The 20,114-nt window shown below is 46.0% G+C and overlaps 1 protein-coding gene and 1 long non-coding RNA gene across 3 annotated transcripts in view; one reads left to right on the top strand and one right to left on the bottom strand.

Moving 5' to 3' along the window:
* LOC122706914 overlaps positions 1-19,266 on the bottom strand; it is a 40,688-nt gene extending 21,422 nt beyond the window's left edge. For both annotated transcript variants that reach the window (XR_006344502.1, XR_006344501.1), the window contains exon 1: positions 18,888-19,266. This is a non-coding gene — a long non-coding RNA (uncharacterized LOC122706914). The remainder of the gene's footprint in view (positions 1-18,887) is intronic.
* Positions 460-2,739, top strand: LOC122706913 (60S ribosomal protein L30-like). The gene has a single exon (XM_043922490.1). The coding sequence runs from the start codon at positions 1,852-1,854 to the stop codon at positions 2,197-2,199; it is 348 nt and encodes a 115-aa protein (XP_043778425.1). The 5' UTR covers positions 460-1,851; the 3' UTR covers positions 2,200-2,739.
* Positions 19,267-20,114: the final 848 nt, after the last annotated feature.

The following is a 20,114-nucleotide window of genomic DNA, read 5'->3' as shown; positions in this document are numbered from 1 at the left end:
ATGCAGGAGACCCAGGTTCAATTCCTGGGTCAGGAAGATCCCCTGAAGAAGGGATAGGCTACCCACTCCGGTATTCTTGGCTTCCCTTGTGGCTCAGCTGGTAAAGAATCCGCCTGCAATGCAGGAGACCTGGATTTGATCCCTGGGTTGGGAAGATCCCCTGGAGAAGGGAAAGGCTACCCACTCCAGTATCCTGGCCTAGAGAATTCCATGGACTGTAGAGTCCATGGGGTTGCAAAGAGTCAGGCACGGCCGAGCAACTTTCACTTTCAGAAAAGCCAGCTAAGTAGGAAGATGGAGTAAGGAAAACAACATACTTCCTCTTTTACTTAAAGTCAATCACAGTCAATGACGAGCTGTTGAGGCAAGGAATATTGTCATGGTCCGGGCACGGGTTAGAAAAGAATTTCCAGACATGAGACAGAATGTGAGGGAAATAAAGTTTATTAGAATGGGAGATGTTGTTAGAACAGTGGACCAGTTCAAGGGATAACTGATATTGAACAGGGGTCCTTAGTCCATTTTTATACCCAAGGTACAAGGAGTGGGATAAGGGTCTTGCGGGTCATTTGGTGATTGGCTGAGGCACGTATACTGGGTGGGGGAAGAGTAAGGCAAATACCTTCTCCCTGAGTGGGGTAGGAGGGGAGACATGTTATACTGCTCAGGAGGACCAGAAATCTGTTAATAGCTACAACATGGGGGACAGAAGGACAATAAGGGTCTGGTTTTTCCATTCCTGCATTCTAAGACTCTCCTTGGTTTTATCTGCTCTTTAGTCCTTGGGTTACCACAAATATGGCTTTATTTGGAAAGTCCTCAGATGGAGAAGATGGCAGACTAAAGTCTCAAAATAACCATCTAGTTGGGGTCTGGATGCCAGATTCTTTTACAGAACCAGAGAGAGAAGTGAGGAACCAAAATCAAAAGGCAGAATAAAGATGGAGAGGCAATGAGGAAGTAAAGTAAAAAGAGCCATCAGTCTTGCAAAACATCTCAGGAAATGGCCAGCCTCGGGGAAGGGTGTGTTAGTCTTTTCTTTCATGCAGCCAGTCACAGGTGGGCAGGGTCGGATTATCTCCCTGTGAGCTCAACAAAGGCACTTTTAGTCCCACAGTCAGGCTGACGGGCTGGGTTTTCTGAGGCAGGCCATTATGTATGATGATAATAACAACAGCCACGAAAAGCAAGTCAAAAAAACAGTTCCAACGTGAAGTCAGAATTAGTTTTTCTCTGCATTGGGAGCACAGAGTCTTAGCCACTGTAAAATAGGAGGGAAGGGGGCCAGGCAGAATTTTTGAAACAATGAGATGTTTCAGGGAGAAGATGTTGTTCAGTCGTTCAATTGTGTCCAACTCTTTGCCACCCCAAGGACACAACATAAACCGATTGAAATCAAATGGGTCCAAGATGGCAGACAAGTCAACTTTGACTAGACCTTGATCCTCAATCAGCAAGCTAAATGACACACTCAGAGGTGCCATGATGGTTCCAAAGTTGACCATCAAAGACCAAAAAGCAGGCAGTAGTCCAACCCCTGGAAATCCCCTCCCTTTCCTCAAAATAGTTGGAATAATCCTCCCACTCATTAGCCTATGAAATTACCCAGCCCATAAAAGCTAACCACAACCCCTTTCAAGGCCACTGTATTCACCCCCTTTGCGATGGTGATGTCCCATGCTCTGTGGAGTGTGTTTCTCTCTGAATAAATTCACTTGTTACCTATCACTTTGTTTCTCACTGAATTCTTTCTGCTATGAGACATCAAGAACCTGAGCCTGGGCTTTCTTACTCCCCTCCCATCTTGGTGGCTGCTCTTGGTTGGAGGCATCCCGCACCTAAGGCAGGGAGATGGTGGCCGCCAAGAAGGTGAAAAAGTTACTGGAGTCAATCAACTCTAGGCTCCAACTGGTTATGAAAAGTGGAAAGTATGTGCTGGGGTACAAGCAGTCTCTGAAAATGATCAGACAGGGCAAAGTGAAACCGGTCATCCTCACCAACAATTGCTCAGCCTTGAGGAAATCTGAAATAGAGTATTATGCCATGTTGGCCAAAACTGGTGTCCATCACTACCATGGCAATAATACTGAATTGGGCACAGATGTGAAAAGTACAACAGAGGTATGCACATTGGCTATGATTGATCCTGATGATTCTGATATCATTAGAAGCATGCCAGAACAGACTGGCGAAAAGTGAATCATATACAATTTTTCTTTAATAAAACTGGCAAGAAAGCGCTTGTTAAAAAAAAAAAAAAAAAAGAACCTGAGCTTGTAACCAGGTCTGTGATCTCAGTTTGAAGACTGTGGGTTTTGGGTCAGTTCAAGTTCCAATCTGGGTTTTGGCTGGGTGTGAGTCCTGGCATATGAGTTCAAGTCTCAATCTAAGGTAAACGGCTTCAACTGGACCACCAGAGAAATCCCTTGCAGAGATTCTTACCTTAGTTTCTTCACCTCCGGAAATTTTCTATGGTGACCCCTATGTTGCTTTTGTAATCACAGAAATGTAACACGTGTTACAGACTGAACCATGCCCCTCAAATTCATATGCTGAAGTGCTAACCCCCAGTACCTCAGTATGTGGCTGGATTTGGAGAAAGGGCCTTTAAGTAGGTATTTAAGTGAAAAAGGAGGTCATTAGGTTGGGCCCTACTCTGATATGGACCCTACTCCACACTTCCCAAGTGGCACTAGTGGTAAAGAACCTGGCTGCCAATGCAGGAGACCTAAGAGACATGGTTCGACCACTGGGTAGGGAAAATCCCCTGGAGGAGGGCATGGCAACCCACTCCAGTATTCTTGCCAGGAGAATCCCATGGACAGAGGAGTCTGAGGGCTACAGCCTATGGGATTGCAAAGAGTCACACATGACTGAAGCGACTTAGCAAGCATGCAGCACTACTCCAATGTGACCGGTGTCCTTCTAAGGAGAGGGGATTAGGACACAGATACTCATAGAAAGAGGCCCAGGGAGAAGATGTTGTTCAGTCGTTCAATTGTGTCCAACTCTTTGCCACCCCATGGACTGCAGCATGCCAGGCTTCCCTGTCCTTCACCAACTCCCAGAGCTTGCTCAAACTCATGTCCATTGAGTTGGTGATACTATACAACCATTTCATCCTCTGTCGTCCCCTTCTCCGCCTGCCTTCAATATTTCCCAGCATCAGAGTCTTTTCCAGTGAGTCAGTTCTTCACATCAGGTGGCCAATGTATTGGAGCTTCAGCTTCAGCATCAGTCCTTTCAATGAATATTCAGGACTGATTTTCTTTAGGATTGACTGGTTGGATCTCCTTGCAGTCCAAGGGACTCTCAAGACTCTTCTCCAACATCACAGTTTGAAACTATCAATTCTTCTGCACTCAGCCTTCTTTACGGTCCAACTCTCACATCTATACATGACTCCTGGAAAACGCCACTTTGACTATACTGACCTTTGTTGGCAAAGGAATGTCTCTGCTTTTTAATATGCTGTTTAGGTTTTTCATGGCTGCAATCACTGTTCACAGTGATTTTGAAGCCAGAAAAAATAAAGTCAATCTTTGTTTCCCCATCTATTTATCATGAAGTGATGGTATCAGATGTCATGATCTTTGTTTTTTGAATGTTGAGTTTTAAGCCAGCTTTTTCACTCTCCACTTTCATTTTCGTCAAGAGGCTCTTTAGTTTCTCTTCTCTTTCTGCCATATGAATGGTGTCATCTGCATATCTTAGGTTATTGATATTTCTCCTGGCAATCTTGATTCCAGCTTGTGCTTCATCCAACCTGGCATTTCACATGATGTACTCTGTAAGTTAAATAAGCAGGGTGACAATATAGAGCCTTGACGCACTCCTTTCCCAGTTTTGAACCAGTCCATTGTTCCATGTCCGGTTCTAACTGTTGTTTCTTGACCTGCATACAGGTTTCTCAGGAGGCAGGTAAGGTGGTCCGGTATTCCCATCCCTTTTTTTTTTTTTTTTAGTAATTCCAAATATTTATTTTACTCCGTTATTCAAATTCTTTTGTTTGCCTTCAGGCTGAGACTTTACAGACTGTTTTGCAGTCCTCTGTATAAAATACGTCCCAAGATGGACACCTATGAAGGAAATCACAGCTACAAGAAGCCAGTTCTTTCTGATCCAACTGCTATTTTTCATCTTGTCTTTCTAGCTCAAGCTCTGACTCAGAGCTGCTTCTTTCTGAAACTTGCAAGCCTGCTACTTCCCCTGGGAGGTGGTTCTTCTTAGGACTTGTAATTGCCAGAGTGTCTGGTTCAGAGAGGTTGTCCTTACTAGGAATTTGGAAAACAAGGCTGCTTTTGATCCTGTGCCACCCCAAATGTATGAACCCAATCAGAGGTACCATAACAACCAGAACTTTGTAGTCTTTCCAGAAGTTCTGAAAGCTCATAGCACGTCAGCATCAGTGTACCTGCCCACCGGCCGCCCCCCATAGCCCCCGAGGCCGCACCCCGCGCCGCCGCCGCTCCCGGAGATCTATTCCCATCTCTTGAAGAATTTTCCACAATTTGTTGTGATCCACAGAGTCAAAGGCTTTAGAGTAGTCAATGAAGCAGGAGTAGATGTTTTTCTGGAGTTCTCTTACTTTTTCTAATATCCAATGGATGTTGGCAATTCGATCTCTTGTTCCTGTACTGTTTCTAAATCCAGCTTGAACATCTGGAAGTTCTTGGTTCACATACTGTTGAAGTCTAGCATGGAGGATTTTGAGCATGAACTTGCTAGCATGTGAAATGAGTACAATTGTGTGGTAGTTTGAACATTCTTTGGCATTGCCCTTCTTTAGGATTGGAATGAAAACTGACCTTTCCCAGTCCTGTGGCCACTGCTAAGTTTTTCAAATTTGCTGGCATATTGAGTACAGCACTTTCACAGCGTCATCTTTTAGGATTTGAAATAGCTCAGCTGGAATTCCATCACCACCACTAGCTTTGTTCGTAGTGATGCTTCCTAAGGCCCACTTGATTTCGCACTCCAAGATGTCTGACTCTAGGTGAATGATCACACAATCGTGGTTACCTGGGTCATGAAGATCTTTTTTGTATAGTTCTTCTGTGTATTATTGCCACCTCTTCTTAATATCTTCTGCTTCTGTTAGGTCCATAACGTTTTGGTCCTTTATTGTGCCCATGTTTGCATGAAATGTTCCCTTGATATCTCTAATTTTCTTGAAGAGATCTCTAGTCTTTCCCATTCTATTGTTTTCTTCTATTTCTTTGCATTGTTCACTTAGGAAGGCTTTCTTATCTCTGCTTGCTACTCTTTGGAACTCTGCATTCGGATGGGTATAGCTTTCCTTTTCTCCTATGCCTTTCACTTCTCTTCTTTTCTCAGCCATTTGTAAGGCCTCCTCAGTCAACCATCTTACCTTTTGCATTTCTTTATCTTAGGGATGATTTTGATCACTGCTTCCTGTACAATGTTACGAACCTCTGTCCATAGTTCTTCAGGCACTCTGTCTATCAGACCTAATGCCTTGAATCTATTTGTCACTTCCACTGTATATGCATAAGGGATTTGATTTCAGTCACACCTGAATAGCCTAATGGTTTTCCCTACTTTCTTCAATTTAAGTCTAAATTTTGTCGTAAGGAGTTCATAATCTGAGCTATCCTCAGCTATCAATGCAAAGAAATAGAGGAAAACAACAGAATGGGAAAGACTAGAGATCTCTTCAAGAAAATTAGAGATACCAAGGGAAAATTTCATGCAAAGATGGGTTCGATAAAGGACAGAAATGGTATGGACCTAACAGAAGCAGAAGATATTAAGAAGAGGTGGCAAGAATACACAGAAGGACTGTACAAAAAAGATCTTCACGACCCAGATAATCATGATGGTGTGATCACTCACCTAGAGCCAGACATCCTGGAATGTGAAGTCAAGTGGGCCTTAGAAAGCATCACTACGAGCAAAGCTAGTGGAGGTGATGGAATTCCAGTTGAGCTATTTCAAATCCTAAAAGACGACGCTGTGAAAGTGCTGCACTCAATATGCCAGCAAATTTGAAAAACTCAGCAATGGCCACAGGACTGGAAAAGGTCAGTTTTCATTCCAATCCCAAAGAAAGGCAATGCCAAAGCATGCTCAAACTCCACACAACTGCACTCATCTCACACGCTAGTAAAGTAATGCTCAAAATTCTCCAAGCCAGGCTTCAGCAATATGTGAACCGTGAACTTCCAGATGTTCAAGCTGGTTTTAGAAAAGGCAGAAGAACCAGAGATCAAATTGCCAGCATCCACTGGATCATCGAAAAAGCAAGAGAGTTCCAGAAAAACATCTATTTCTGCTTTATTGACTATGCCAAAGCCTTTGACTGTGTGGATCACAATAAACTGTGCAAAATTCTGAAAGAGATGGGAATACCAGACCACCTGACCCACCTCTTGAGAAACCTATATGCAGGTCAGGAAGCAACAGTTAGAAGTGGACATGGAACAACAGACTGGTTCCAAATAGGAAAAGGAGTATGTCAAGGCTGTATATTGTCACCCTGTTTATTTAACTTATATGCAGAGTACAGCATGAGAAACGCTGGGCTAGAAGAAGCACAAGCTGGAATCAAGATTGCCAGGGAAATATCAATAATCTCAGATATGCAGATGACCCCACCCTTATGGCAAAAAGTGAAGAGGAACTAAAAAGCCTCTTGATGAAAGTGAAAGAGGAGAGTAAAAAAGTTGGCTTAAAGCTCAACATTCAGAAAACTAAGATTATGGCATCTGGTCCCATCAGTTCATGGAAAATAGATGGGGAAACAGTGGAAACAGTGACAGACTTTATTTTGGGGGGCTCTAAAATCACTGCAGATGATGATTGCAGCCATGAAATTAAAAGACATTTACTCCTTGAAAGGAAAGTTATGCCCACCTAGACAGTATATTAAAAAGCAGAGACATTTCTTTGCCAACAAGGTCCATCTCATCAAGGCTGTGGTTTTTCCAGTGGTCATGTATGGATGTGAGAGTTGAACTGTGAAGAAAGCTGAGTGCCAAAAAGTTGATGCTTTTGAACTGTGGTGTTGGAGAAGACTCTTGAGAGTCCCTTGGACTGCAAGGAGATCCAACCAGTCCATCCTAGGGGAGATCAGTCCTGGGTGTTCATTGGAAGGACTGATGCTGAAGCTGAAACTCCAATACTTTGGCCACCTGATGCGAAGAGCTGACTCATTGGAAAAGACCCTGATGCTGGGAGCGATTGGGGGCAGGAGGAGAAGGGGATGACAGAGGATGAGATGGCTGGATGGCATCACCGACTCGATGGACATCAGTTTGAGTGAACTCCGGGAGTTGGTGATGGACAGGGAGGCCTGGCGTGCTGCAATTCATGGGGTTGCAAAGAGTCAGACACGACTGAGTGACTGAACTGAACTGAATCTGAGCCATCATCAGCTCCCAGTCTTGTTTCTGATGACTGTACAGAACTTCTCTATCTTCGGCTGCAAAGAATATAATCAATCTGATTTCGGTACTGACCATCTGGTGCTGTCCATGTGTAGAGTCGTCTCTTGTGTTGTTGGAAGAGGGGGTTTGCTACGACCAGTGCATAGGGCTGGAGAAGATGGCCATCTGCAAATGGAAGCCTCAGAAGGAGCCAACACCTTGATCTTGGACTTCTAAGCTTCAGAAGTGTAAGAAAATAAATTTCTGTTGTTGAACCACCCAGTCTCTAGTATTTGTTACAGTAACACTAGCAGACGAATACACCATGTCATTAAAAAGAGGGAGAAGGCAATCAACACAAGTTCTTGGCGTTTCAGATGTTCACACTGGAGGTTACCGCTGGTAATGAGAAAGGCATGGGGTTAGGAAGTAATTTTTAACTTTTTTTTCCTGGCTGGAATTTGAGCCTCAGCCTGTGGGGCAAGCAGAGGATCCAGCAGAGCCAAGGTGAGGCATCTTTACTACAAGCTGCCACTGGCATCCACCTACACAGGCACTGTAGGCATGTCTCTTCCTGATGAATGGGCCTGAGTAGAAAGCCTGCCCCTGGGGCAGGGAAGAGAAAGGGAGGAACAAAGAGAAGGGTGGTTCTTTTGAAAAAGTCTTCAAAAGAGCAGACAGTGCAAGGTCCAATCTGGTGATCACTCAGGCCCACCACATTCTCTAGGCGTGGTTCTGATATCCTGTGGGTCCCCATTGTTGTTGTTCAGTCACTAAGTCATGTCCGACTCTTTGCGACCCCGTGGACTGCAGCATGCCAGTCTTCCCTGTCCTTCACCATCTCCCAGAGTTTGCTGAAGTTCATATCCATCAAGTCAGTGATGCCATCCAACCATCTCATCCTCTGTCGTCCCCTTCTCCTCCTGCCTTCAATCTTTCCCAGCATCAGGGTCTTTTCCAGTGAGTTGATTCTTCCCATCAGGTGGCCAAAGTATTGCAGCTACAGCTTCAGTATCAGTTCTTCCAATGAATATTCAGGGTTGAGTGGGCCCCAGACACTTCTAGAAATTGAGCAAAAGTAAGAGAAAGATGCCTAGGCATAAATCGGGCAGGGGTTGTGTCTTCCCCTTCCAATATTCATGTACCCTAATTGAACTTCCTTTCTAGTTAAAAACATAGAAAGGCAATTAATGGCACTGTTTCAGTTGAGATCCTGTCAGCAAACAAACTGCCCACCGAGTAAGAGGTAAAACCTGACTGAAGGGTAAAAGGGCAGTCAGATGGAAACTGGGAAGAAGCCAGGAACCAGAACAAACATTTCCACGAAACAGGAGGCAAAGGCTCCATGGAGGTCTATCCTGATTCTCCAGAGAGCAAGGTTGAATGGAGGACCTGAAAAACTATCTTTTTTGCATACTGTGCCCTAGGAGAGGGGCTTCCCAGGTGGCGCTAGTGGTAAGGAATCCCTCTGCCAATGTAGGAGTCACAGGAGACATGGGTTCCATCCCTGGGTTGGGAATATTCCCTGGAGGAGGAAATGGCAACCCACTCCAGTATTCTTGCCTGGGAAATCCCATTGACAGAGGAGCCTGGAGGGCCACAGTCCACGGGGTTGCAAAGAGTTAGACATGACTGAGCAACTGAACACGCACGCTGTAGCAGGGGCATCCTGGGCTGACCTTGTAGCCCAGAAATGTTTCCTCTTGAGCAGAAGCACATCAGAGAGCAGGAGGCTAGGTGGAGCCAAGTGTTGGACACAGGTGAAATGGGGCTGTGCGATGAGAAAGTGAAATTACAAATATACAGGTGAGTGGCCAAGTTAAGGGATTCTTCTATGCATGGGAACATGTGAGGCTTGCTACGTTCACTGGACTCCCTCCTATACGCCTTGAACACCAGACAATGAAGTAGTGGAGATTAAAATCTTCTTGCCTTGTTGGCAAACTGGAAAGTACAAGAATGTTCATACCAGAGCTATTTATATTTGTGAAAAAATTATCCTCAACTAGGGGCTGCTGAAATAAATGACTGTGCATTGTTTGAATGACTTTCAGGCAGCCATCTAAAATGATGGTGTAAAAAACGGTCTAAAGAGCTTTCTCACTCCTACTTTGAGCCATGGGGTTATTTTTCCTTTGAACTTTTTTGTGGGGGGTATGGCAAGAGGCATGTGGGATCTTAGTTCCATGTCCAAGAATCAAACTTGTGCCCTCCACAATGGAAAGGCAGCGTTTTAACCACTGGACCACCAGGAAAGTCCCTGCATTGAACTTTTCAAAGCAGATTCAACCTTCAGGGTGGGATGCAAGTAGCCACATCCTTCCCTTCCTTGACACTCACTGCAGTGTGAGATGATGTCTCCCAAGTGTTCACTCCACGTAGGTTAAGATCACACTGGGACCACCTACAGGGCAAGACCCTTTAGCTTCTCTTATGCTCTGTTCTGGACTTCCTTGGTGGCTCAGTCAGTAAAGAATCCACCAGCAATGCAGGAGACTCGGGTTCAGTTCCTGGATTGGGAGGATCCCCTGGAGAAGGAAATGGCAACCCACTCCAGTATTCTTGTCTGGCAAAATCCCATTCTGGACAGAGGAGCCAGGCAGGCTACAGTCCATGGGGTTGCAGGAGTCAGACATGATTTAGCAACTAAACCACCACCAGCATCCTCTGTTCCACTCTGTAAAGCAGAGGGAATAAGCGCAGATAGCCTTTTACTTTATGTCCTAAGGGAGATGAGACGCATAGTGGTGACAGCCCAGAATGTTTATTATAGGAGACCAGGTCCCCATCCCCCTCTTGCTGAGCTTGTGGCTCAGATCTTGACTTAGCTACCTTCCTCCCGGGTGGCCTTGGACAAAGAACTTCTGCCCTCTGTAAAATGAGGATAACCAAACATGATAATGGGGGCTAAACGCTTTATGTAGCTAAAGTGCTTATATTGAGAATTAATATTAATATATCTAAACTATTCTGTCCAGTAGAGTAACCATCAGCTACCTGCATCCATGGAGCACTTGAAAAGGTGGCTCCTTCAGACTGAGGTGTGCCCTGAGTATAAATTCACGTTGGATTTTGAAGACTTAATAAGAAAAGAGAGTGCAAAATATCTCACAGATAACTAATAGTTTATATCTTTTAGGTTAAATAGAATATATTTTAGAGTTACTTTCACTTAAAAAAAAACTTTTAATAATACAGAGCAGTTACTAATTTTCCCCTGGATATCTCCCATATATTCATTAGGTGTACATGTTTATTACTTGGAGAGTTGAACATGACTGAGCAACTACTACTTTCACTTTTCTTCTTCATACATGCTTGTATTAACATACATGTCTGCTTGTATTTCTTCCTACTGAAAATTTTTTTGGCCATGCCAAACAGCATGTGGGATCCTAGTTCCCAGGATCTGAACAGGAATTGAACTTGCACCCCTTGCATTAGAAGCTTGAAGTTTAACCAATGTAATGAACCACTAGTGAAGTCCCCAGAGACATTTTGTGTTTTTTTGAGGGGGTTAGGGTTAGGGATCTTACTTCCCTGACCAAGGATTGAATTTGAGCCCCCTGAAGTGGAAATGTAGCATCCCAACCACTGGACCACCAGGGAAGTCCCTTGTTTGTATTTCTTAAACAGTAAATAAAATAACATGCAGCTACTAGACTATTTTAAATCACCTAATTGGCTGGCACTGCAAGTTTATTAGCTGGCTTGGAAGACGGCCAACCTGGCATGTAGCAGGAGTAGTTGAAGCTACTATCAGACAGTAAAGAATCCACCTGCAATGTGGGAGACCTGGGTTCGATCCCTGAGTTGGAAAGATCTCTTGGAGGAGGGCATGGCAACCCACTCCAGTATTCTTGCTTGGAGAATCCCCATGGACAGAGGAGCCTGATGGGCTACGGTCCATGGGGTTGCAAAGAGTTGGACATGACTAGTGACTAAGCACGTTAGTGTTTAGTGCTTGGCACTTGGTAAGCACTTATCAAGTGGCAGTTGTTGTTCTGAAGACTTCTCAGGGGCCCTCTCCTGCCTCTGCTTTGGAGATCAATGCCTAGGAGGCACTGTCTGTTTCCCTGCAGGGATTTGTCATAATCACCCAGCCACCCAACGGGAGAGCTTCCCCATGTTTCCTTTAATCTTCCCCACCCCCAAGACCTCTCCAGGGATGTCTACACACACAAGCACACGCGTGCGCACACACACACACACATATACACGTAGGTGCAGACTTTCTTGATGTCCAGTCCTCCATCATCTCCTGTCACTCCTGTGGTTCTGGTCCCCAATCACTTCGTCCCATACTGAGTTCACCTGGCCTGGGCTTTGGGATTCTTCATTCTCTGCTTTATGCTCAGGCCCTGTGCTTCTGAGGCTTGATCCCTGATGCTCAGACAGATGGAACATTGCCAGCAGGGGCTGTTTGCAAGCTGCCCAAAGGATGCCCAGAGAGGCCTTTACTCTGACAAATTCACTCCTGGGGCCCCCAGGTCTATCCTCAGCCTCGCAGCTGGTGGAGAGAAGATGGCATCTCAACTGTGGACTTGGATGACTCAATTCTTCAGGGGGCCAAAGTATACACCAGATGCCACGTTCCCATTTGGCAGCGTGAGAACTGTTATTGTTTTGGTGAGTATCTGGATCAGTCACTTTGGCTGAGGAAAGGGAGGTGCCAGGGACATGGTTAAACATAGGAGGAACTGAACAGCTTTACTGGGGTCTTAACAGGAACTTGGGGGAGAGGGACCCCCCATAAAAGAGGAGAAGACAGGGGAGAAGATCAGAAAAATGAAAGGGGCCAGAACAAAATAGCAGGAGCCTCAGCCTGGGAGGTGTGTGTCCAGTGAGAAGTCCCCAGTGGCAGGAACAAAGGACATTTTTTAAAACAAGTGCGGTAAAATACACATGGCTTCCCTGATGGCTCATCAGGAAGACACAGGAGATGTGGGTTCAATCCCTGGGTCAGGAAGATTCCCCTGGAGGAGGAAATGGCAACCCACATAATAGACGTAACATAAAATTTATCTTTTTAACCATTTCTAGGTGTACATCCTCCTTGTTTAGAGCCATCACCCCATTCCGTCTCCAGAATTCTTTTCATCTTCCCCGAACAAAATTCTGTACCAATTAAACAATAACTTTCCATTCCTCCAGCCCCTGGCAACCACCATTCTATTTTCTGTCTATGTGACCATTCTCAGTACCTCATATAAGTGGAAACTACTGTATTATGTTTGGCTTATTTCACTTAGCATACTGTCGTCAAGGTTAATCCACGGTGCAGCATCTGTCAGAATATTCTTTCTTTTTAAGGCTGAATAACATTCCATCGTATTGTTGTTGTTGTTCAGTCACTAAGTTGTGTGCGACTCTTTGCGACCCCACAAACAGCAGCACGCCACCCTTCCCGGTTCTTCACCAGTATAAGCACATTTTGTTTATCCATTCACCCATTAGTAAACACTTGGGTTGCTTCCATCTTTTGGCTGTTATGATTAATGCTGCTCTATGAACATGGGTATACAAATATCTCTTTGAAACCCTGCTTTCAATTATTTTAGGTATCCACCTAGAAGTGGAATTGCTGCATCATATGGTAATTCTACTTTTAATTTTTGAGGACTGGTATACTATTGTCTACAGTGGCTGTGTTAGGGGAAGCACACTGACTGAAACCGCCCACCCTGGCCAGGCACCCTAGTAACCATTTGCATGAGTTGTTTTACAATAGGAGGTCCTAGTAAGGAACATGGAACTAATAAGCCACCAGCAACCAGAAGAGTTCAGGAAAGGTCAAAAGGAGACACCACGTGTCCGCCCACCTCCCAGAATCCTTCTCTCTGGCATCCATCTTGGCTGAGCGATGCATGTGCCACCAGGAAGGACTCTGAGTCAGAATGATTAGCTAAAGACAACCTGGAAACTAATCCCATCAACATAAAACCCAAGATTGCGAACCACGTGGCAAAGCAGTCCTCCTGGGTTCCCTTACCCTCCTGCTCGCTGCCTGGGTGCCCCTTCCCAATAAAATCTCTTGCTTTGTCAGTACATGTGTCTCTTTGGACAATTTATCTCCGAGTGTTAGACAAGAGCTCACTTTCGGGCCCTGGAAGGGGTCCCCCTTCCTGCAACAGCTGTATCATTTTACATTCTCACCAACAGTGCATAAAAGTTCCGATTTCTGAAAAGACAACCTACTGAATGGGAGAAAATATTTGCAAATTATATGACCAATAAGAGTTAATATCAAATGAACATAAAGAGCTCATACATCTCAACATAAAAAACCCCCAAACAACCCCATTGAAAAATGGGTGGAAGAGCTGAATAGACATTTTTCCAAAGAAGACCTACAGATGGCCAAGAGGCACATGAAAAGATGCTCAACATCATTAATCATCAGAGAAATGCAAATTAAAGCCACAGTGAGAGATCACCAAACATCTGTCAGAATGGTTATCATCAAAAAGACACAAATAGATGTTGGTGAGGATGTGGAGAAAAGGGAATCCTCATACACTAGTGGTGGGCATATAAACTGGTGTAGTCACTGTAGAAAATGACATTGAGGTTTCTCGAAAAACTAAAAATAGAACTACCAAATGACCCAGCAATTCCACTCCTAGGTATACCTCCTAAAAAAATTAAAACACTAATCTGAAAAAGTGCACACACCATAATGTTCACAGCAGCATTATTTATAATTGCCTAGATATAGAAGCAACCCAGGCGCCCACCAACAGATGAATGGATAAGGAAGATGTAGTATAAAACAACAACAACAATATAATGGAATATTACTCAGCCATAAAGAAGAAAGAGAATTTGCCAGTTGCAACAACATGGTTGGACATATAGGGTATTATGCTAGGTGAAATAAGTCAGACGATATCATTTATATGCGTAATCTAAAAAATAAACCAGTGAAAAAAGAAACAGACTCATAGAGATTAATCTAGTAGGTTAACTATGGGAAGAGGGAAAGGGGAGGGAAAAGATAGCGGTAGGGAATTAAGAGGCACAAACTTCTAAGTATAAAATAAATAAGCTGCAAGAATATATTGTAGGAAACAGGGAATACAGCCAATATTTTGAAATAACTATAAATGGAATACAGCCTTTAAAAATTGTGAATCATGGCCTTCCCTGGTGGCTGAGTGGTAAAGAATCCTCCTGCCAGTGCAGAAGATACACGTTCAATCTGGGCAGGTCCCACATGACTCAGAGAATCTAAGCCGGTGTGCCACGACTATTGAGCCTGTGCACGCTAGAGCCCAGGAGCTGCAACTACTGAGCCCACGGGCCACAGCTGCTGAAGCCTAAATGCCCTAGCGCCCGTGCTCTGCAATAAGAGGAGCTACTGCAATGAGAAGTCTGCCAACACAACTAGTGAGTAGCACCCACTCACTGAAACTAGAGAAAACCCCTCACAGCAACGAAGACCCGGCACTGCCAAAAATAAATAAATAAATAAAATTTATTAAAAAAAATTGTGAGTCACTGTGTTGGACACCTGAAGCTTATATAATATTTTACATCAAGTAATACCTCAATAAAACACAAAAGAGTTATGGGAATTCCCTGGTGATCCAGTGGTTATGTTAGGGGAAGCACACTGACTGAAACCGCCCACCCTGGCCAGGCACCATAGTAACTATTTGCATGAGTTGTTTTATGACAGGAGATCCTGATAAGGAATACGGAACTAATAAGCCACCACCAACCGGAAGAGTTCGGGAAAGGTCAAAAGGAAACACCGCGTGTCTATCCACTTCCCAGAATCCCTCTCGCTAGCATCTATCTTGGCTGAGCGATGCGTGCGCCACCAGGAAAGACTCTGAATTAGAATGATTGGCCAAAGACCACCCGGAAACCAATCCCATCACCATAAAACCCAAGACTGCGAGCCACGTGGCAGAGCAGTTCTCCTGGGTTCCCTTACCTACTGCTCTCCACCCGGGTGCCCTTTCCCAGTAAAATCTCTTGCTTTGTCAGCATGTGTCTCCTTGGACAATTCATTTCCAAGTGTTAGACAAGAGCCCAGTTTCGGGCCCTGGAAGGGGTCCCCCTTCCTGCAACAGTTAGGACTGGGCGCTTTCACTGCTGTGGCCCACATTCAATCCCTGATTGAACTAAGACCCCTCAAGCCACGCAGTGGACCAAAGCGGGGGAAAAATGTTCCAATTACTCCACATCCTCACCTACATTTGTCATTTTCTTTTTCTTCTTCCCTGACTCTGAATCCAGGATGGGTGGACAGCAGAGGAAAGAGAGAGGATGGAGAAGTGAGAGGAAGGGGCTTGGGAGGGCAGTGGCGCTGGACTCTGGCCACCGGGGCCTGGAACACAAGGCTTCTTGAACCCTTGAACCTGGGAAACAGTGAGGAAGATGCTAGGGGTCCCACTTCCTGTGATGGGAGTAAGAGGAGATTCTATTTAGGTCTCAGGGGCCAGGGCCATCCCAGCTGGCACACAGCTCACGGCCTGGGCACTTGGTCCCTGCCTGAACTTACCTCGTGGGCAGACCATCTCCAGGCCAAGCGAGGAAGGCCTGGGCGGGCTGGAATCAGAGCAAGGGGCCATAAGGGGCTGCACACCGGGGTGACTGTGTCTGTGGTCGGGTGAGAGACACCACAGCCAGGGGCCTGCCCACCGCCCCTCTCTGAGTAGATACTGCCACCTTCTGGCCCTTGGTTGACCAACTGCCCCACCCCATCCCAGGAAGAGCTTTGTCTTAATCAAGAAAGGGAACTGAAATGAGGGTTCCTTTACGTAAGTGAACGTGTGTGTGTGTGTGTGTGTGTGTGTGTGTTTAGTCACTGACTGTGACCCTATGGACTGTAGCCCACTAGGCTCCTCTGGCCATGGGATTCTCCAGGCAAGAATACTGGAGTGGGTTGCCATGCCCTCCTCCAGGGGATCTTCCCAAGCCAGGGATCAAACCTGTCTACTGAGTCTCCTATAATGGCGCCACTGAGCCACCTGAGAAGCCTGAGGTTTCCTCTACTTGTTTACAATCCCATCTTCCTGGGGCCCACCCAGGTTGCCTGCCTCAGAGCCTTTTCAACCTGTTGGTCCCACCCACTAAGAGCTTAACACAACGGCTGCAGCTATACTCTTCCAGAGATAGCTTTGTCTGCCTTAATTTTCCATTGACTGGGGGCAGGGTCTGACTGTGGACTGCCATCATTGCTGGGGTGAAGGGTCCAGCCACAGCCGCTGTTTCCAGGGTCTCTCCATTGTTTCTTTGTTTGCTGGCTGGGTGGTTGGTGTGTGGGTTTTTTTTTTTTTTGGAGGGGGCGGAAATCCTCAACTATTGTTCCCTCTTAGGCAGGCCCGCTGGGATCCCATGACTAGTTAACCAGTTTCTCAAGTTTCTCAAGGTGTTTATCTCTTTTTTTTTTTAAACAGTTTAACTTCCCCCCTCCCCCCTGCTGCCCCCCCCCACCCCCGCTCTTTGTCTCATTACTTGAAGTGTGGACAAACACTTTCCTCCAGGTCCCATAAGAACCAAGGTGACTTGGCCCCAAGTCCTTTGAGGGACTTCCCTGGTGGTCCAGGAATGGACCAGGTGGCTAAGTCTCTGAGCTTCCAATGCAGGGTGCCAGGGGTTAGAGCCTTGGTCATGGAAATAGTAATAGCTCCCACATGTTGCAACTTAAGATCTTCTTGAATGCCACAACTAAGACCTGGTGCAGCCAAATAAGTACATACTGAAAAAAAATTTTTTTTTTTTTTAGGAAGCCCTTTGTTTGGATGTCTCAAACTCAGTGTTAAAACCCAATTCCTCTCCAGCAGCAGACCCCACTGAAAGACCAGCTCTTCAATCTTCACCAAGACCAGCTCCTGGGTCTTCCCATTCCCGAGTCCCAAATCGCTGGACTACCATGTTGACTGGTTTCTTGTCTTAGATTCCAGGATGTCCAATAATGTAGTCCTGGCCTTGTCCAAGGAGGCCCTGAGTCCCTGGGGATTCAGTGGGGGAAAGGAGGAACCTGGCGGAGAGGCCAAGGCTTCCTGGGTAAACACCGTATCCACCGATGGTCTGACCCCACTGCCCACCTCCTTCCCTGACTTGAAGATTCTCTTCCCACTCCACATTTCCTCCCTCCTCACCACAGGGCAGATCTATTCATTAGCCACCTGCAGCAATGCAATTCCTTCTTCTTCCCCTAGGCGGCATGTTTCAGAGGTTCCTATGGAAATCGACCTTCTGGAGGTTGAGAGGTCATGGTCAGACCACATGTCCCAGCCAGATCGCAGCCAGTTGTTTGGAGGGTGTCCTTCCTTTCTACCCAAAGGTGGTGACTGTCAGATATTCTGGAAACAAGGGTGCTCACTCCTGGAGTTCTCATGGGTTGCTAAGGGGACCTTGGGGCTTTCCAGGTGGTGCTACTGTTAAAGAATCTGCCTGCCAAAGCAGGAGATAGAAGAGATGTGGGTTCTATCTCTGGGTTGGGAAGATCCCATGGAGGAGGGCATGGTAACCCACTCCAGTATTCTTGCCTGGAAAATTCCATGGACAGAGGAGCCTGGAGGGCCACAGTCCATAGGGTCACACAGAGTCAGATATAACTGAAGCGACTTTGCATGCACACATACAAGGGTGCTCTGAGGTTGTCTCTATTCCGCAGGTTCGACCCAGGGCTTCAGAAGCTGTCCAGACTGTGACGGCCAGCAATGCAGACACAGATCAGCCCTTTTGCTCCCCAAGGGCCCGTGGGGTGAACGTGAGTGACAGTAACAGGGAAAGAGACATGGTAGGAGATGGGAGGAACCACCCCTCTGTTCCTGGGGCCTGCCCCTCTGACCATCAGACCTAGAAGGACCAAGTCCTGCTAACACACCCCCGCCCCCACTGGCCATCCTCTTTCTGGAATTTTCTGCAAGTCATTTTTTTTTTTTTAATGGTCTTTCAGCCATGTCTGACCGTTTGCAACCCCATGGACTGTAGACCACTCGGCTCTTCTGGCCATGGGATTCTCCAGGCAAGAATACTGTAGTGGGGTTGTCACGTCCTCCTCCAGGTGATCTTCCTAACCCAGGGATCGAACTCAGGTCTCCTGCAGTGCAGGTGGATTCTTTACCATCTGAGCCACCAGGAAACACCACTATAAAGCTCTTTTAAAAAAAAGAAAAAATATATAATATATATATTTCATACCTAAGTATGTGGGACTGGAATTGGGTTTATAAAGTTTCCTTAGTTTATTTATTTTTTGGCTGCACCTTGGGGCATGCGGGATCATAGTTTCTGGACCAGGGATTGAACCCTTGCCCCATGCATTGAAGTCTTAACCACTGAACCACCAGGGAAGTCCCTTTAATGTTGATTTTATATTTAGTCTCACTTAAAAGTTTTCAACAGCCTCCCGCAGATCCTGGAATAACGGAGTCCTTACCGAGTCTTCAAGGCCCAAGAGGAACCAGCCCCTGCCCCGTCCCCTGAACTCACCACCCAGCCCTCTCCCCTGGCTCACCAATCTCCAGGCACACACACCTTCTCGCGGTCCTGCCATTCCAAGCCTGATCCGGCCCCAGGGACTTGGCACTGTTCCTTCTGCTCAGAATGTTCTTCACACCGGTGGCCTCATGGCCGGCTCCTGGTTGTTTGGTTTGTAGCTCAGACGTCAGCCTCCCCAGACTACTCCAGTCTAGAGTAGCCTCCCCTTCCGTAAGCTCTATCTCCTCATCCTATTTCACTTTCGTCTCCACACATAACCCTCTCTGAAGCTTACACTTCAGGATCCCTCATTCAATAGGCTCCTTTAAAGGGTCTCCCTAATTTTGTATTATTTTCTCAAAAAGGATCCCCTTCTCGGCCAACCCAACAGTGTAAGCTCCAGGCCCCTCAGAATCTAGACTCATCTGCACCCAGAGCAAAGGACCAGGCTGTATTTGGTACATCCTGTGCCTACCACTGGCAGGAAGACAGACTCAGCATTCCTCCTGCCAGGCTATTTCAACAACCATGGCCTCCCTGATCTCTTCGGGTCTGGATGCCAAGAGGAAACCTTGCCCAGAAATCTGGGTAACTGCCCTGCCCACTGTACCCAGTATTCAAGGTTGGGGTGGAAGGCAGAGTGGGAGTGGTAGGGGGAAGAGAAGGAGGGATGTCCAAACTCCAAAGGCGGCTCTCTGTGCATCTCCCTTCTGGACACCCCTGCCCTGACTCCCCCAAACAGACATAAACATTCTCAATCAGCAGCCATACCATTCTCTATTTAGTGAGGAGACTGAAAAACATACACTTCTGTAGAATCTTTAATCTCTTTCTTTTCTAAGATTTTTTGGCAAAGCTAATCCTAAGGTCTATCACTGACTCCTCCTCTCACCAGCTTGAGCATATATTCAGTGCGCAGGTTTTAACTCTCCTCCTGCCTCACCCTTGGCGGACCTGGCTAAGTGATCACACAACTTTTCCACTGGGCCTTCTGCATAACCACCACCAATTAATTGGAGAGGAAACCTAATTACCTCCTAATGAAGTTCAGGTCTAAATGATTGAAGGAGACTTTCCTGGTGGTCTGGTGGCTAAGACTCTGTGCTCCCAATGCAGGGGGTCTGGGTTCAATCCCTGGTCAGGGAACTAGATCCCACATGCCACAACTAAATGATCCTGCATGCCCCAACTAAGACCTGGTGCAGCCAGATAAATAAAAATAAATAGTAATAATTTTTTTTAAATGACTAAAGAGGTAAATCTGGTTCAAAGGAAAAGAGCTAA

Source organism: Cervus elaphus, chromosome 13 (assembly GCF_910594005.1).
Source record: "Cervus elaphus chromosome 13, mCerEla1.1, whole genome shotgun sequence".
Classification (NCBI taxonomy): Eukaryota; Metazoa; Chordata; class Mammalia; order Artiodactyla; family Cervidae; genus Cervus; species Cervus elaphus.
This window is presented reverse-complemented; position numbering and strand designations above follow the sequence as displayed.

Bases quoted from the DNA above. Each gene is read 5' to 3' on its own strand.
- LOC122706913 (XM_043922490.1), top strand. From the start codon at position 1,852: ATGGTGGCCGCCAAGAAGGTGAAAAAGTTACTGGAGTCAATCAACTCT.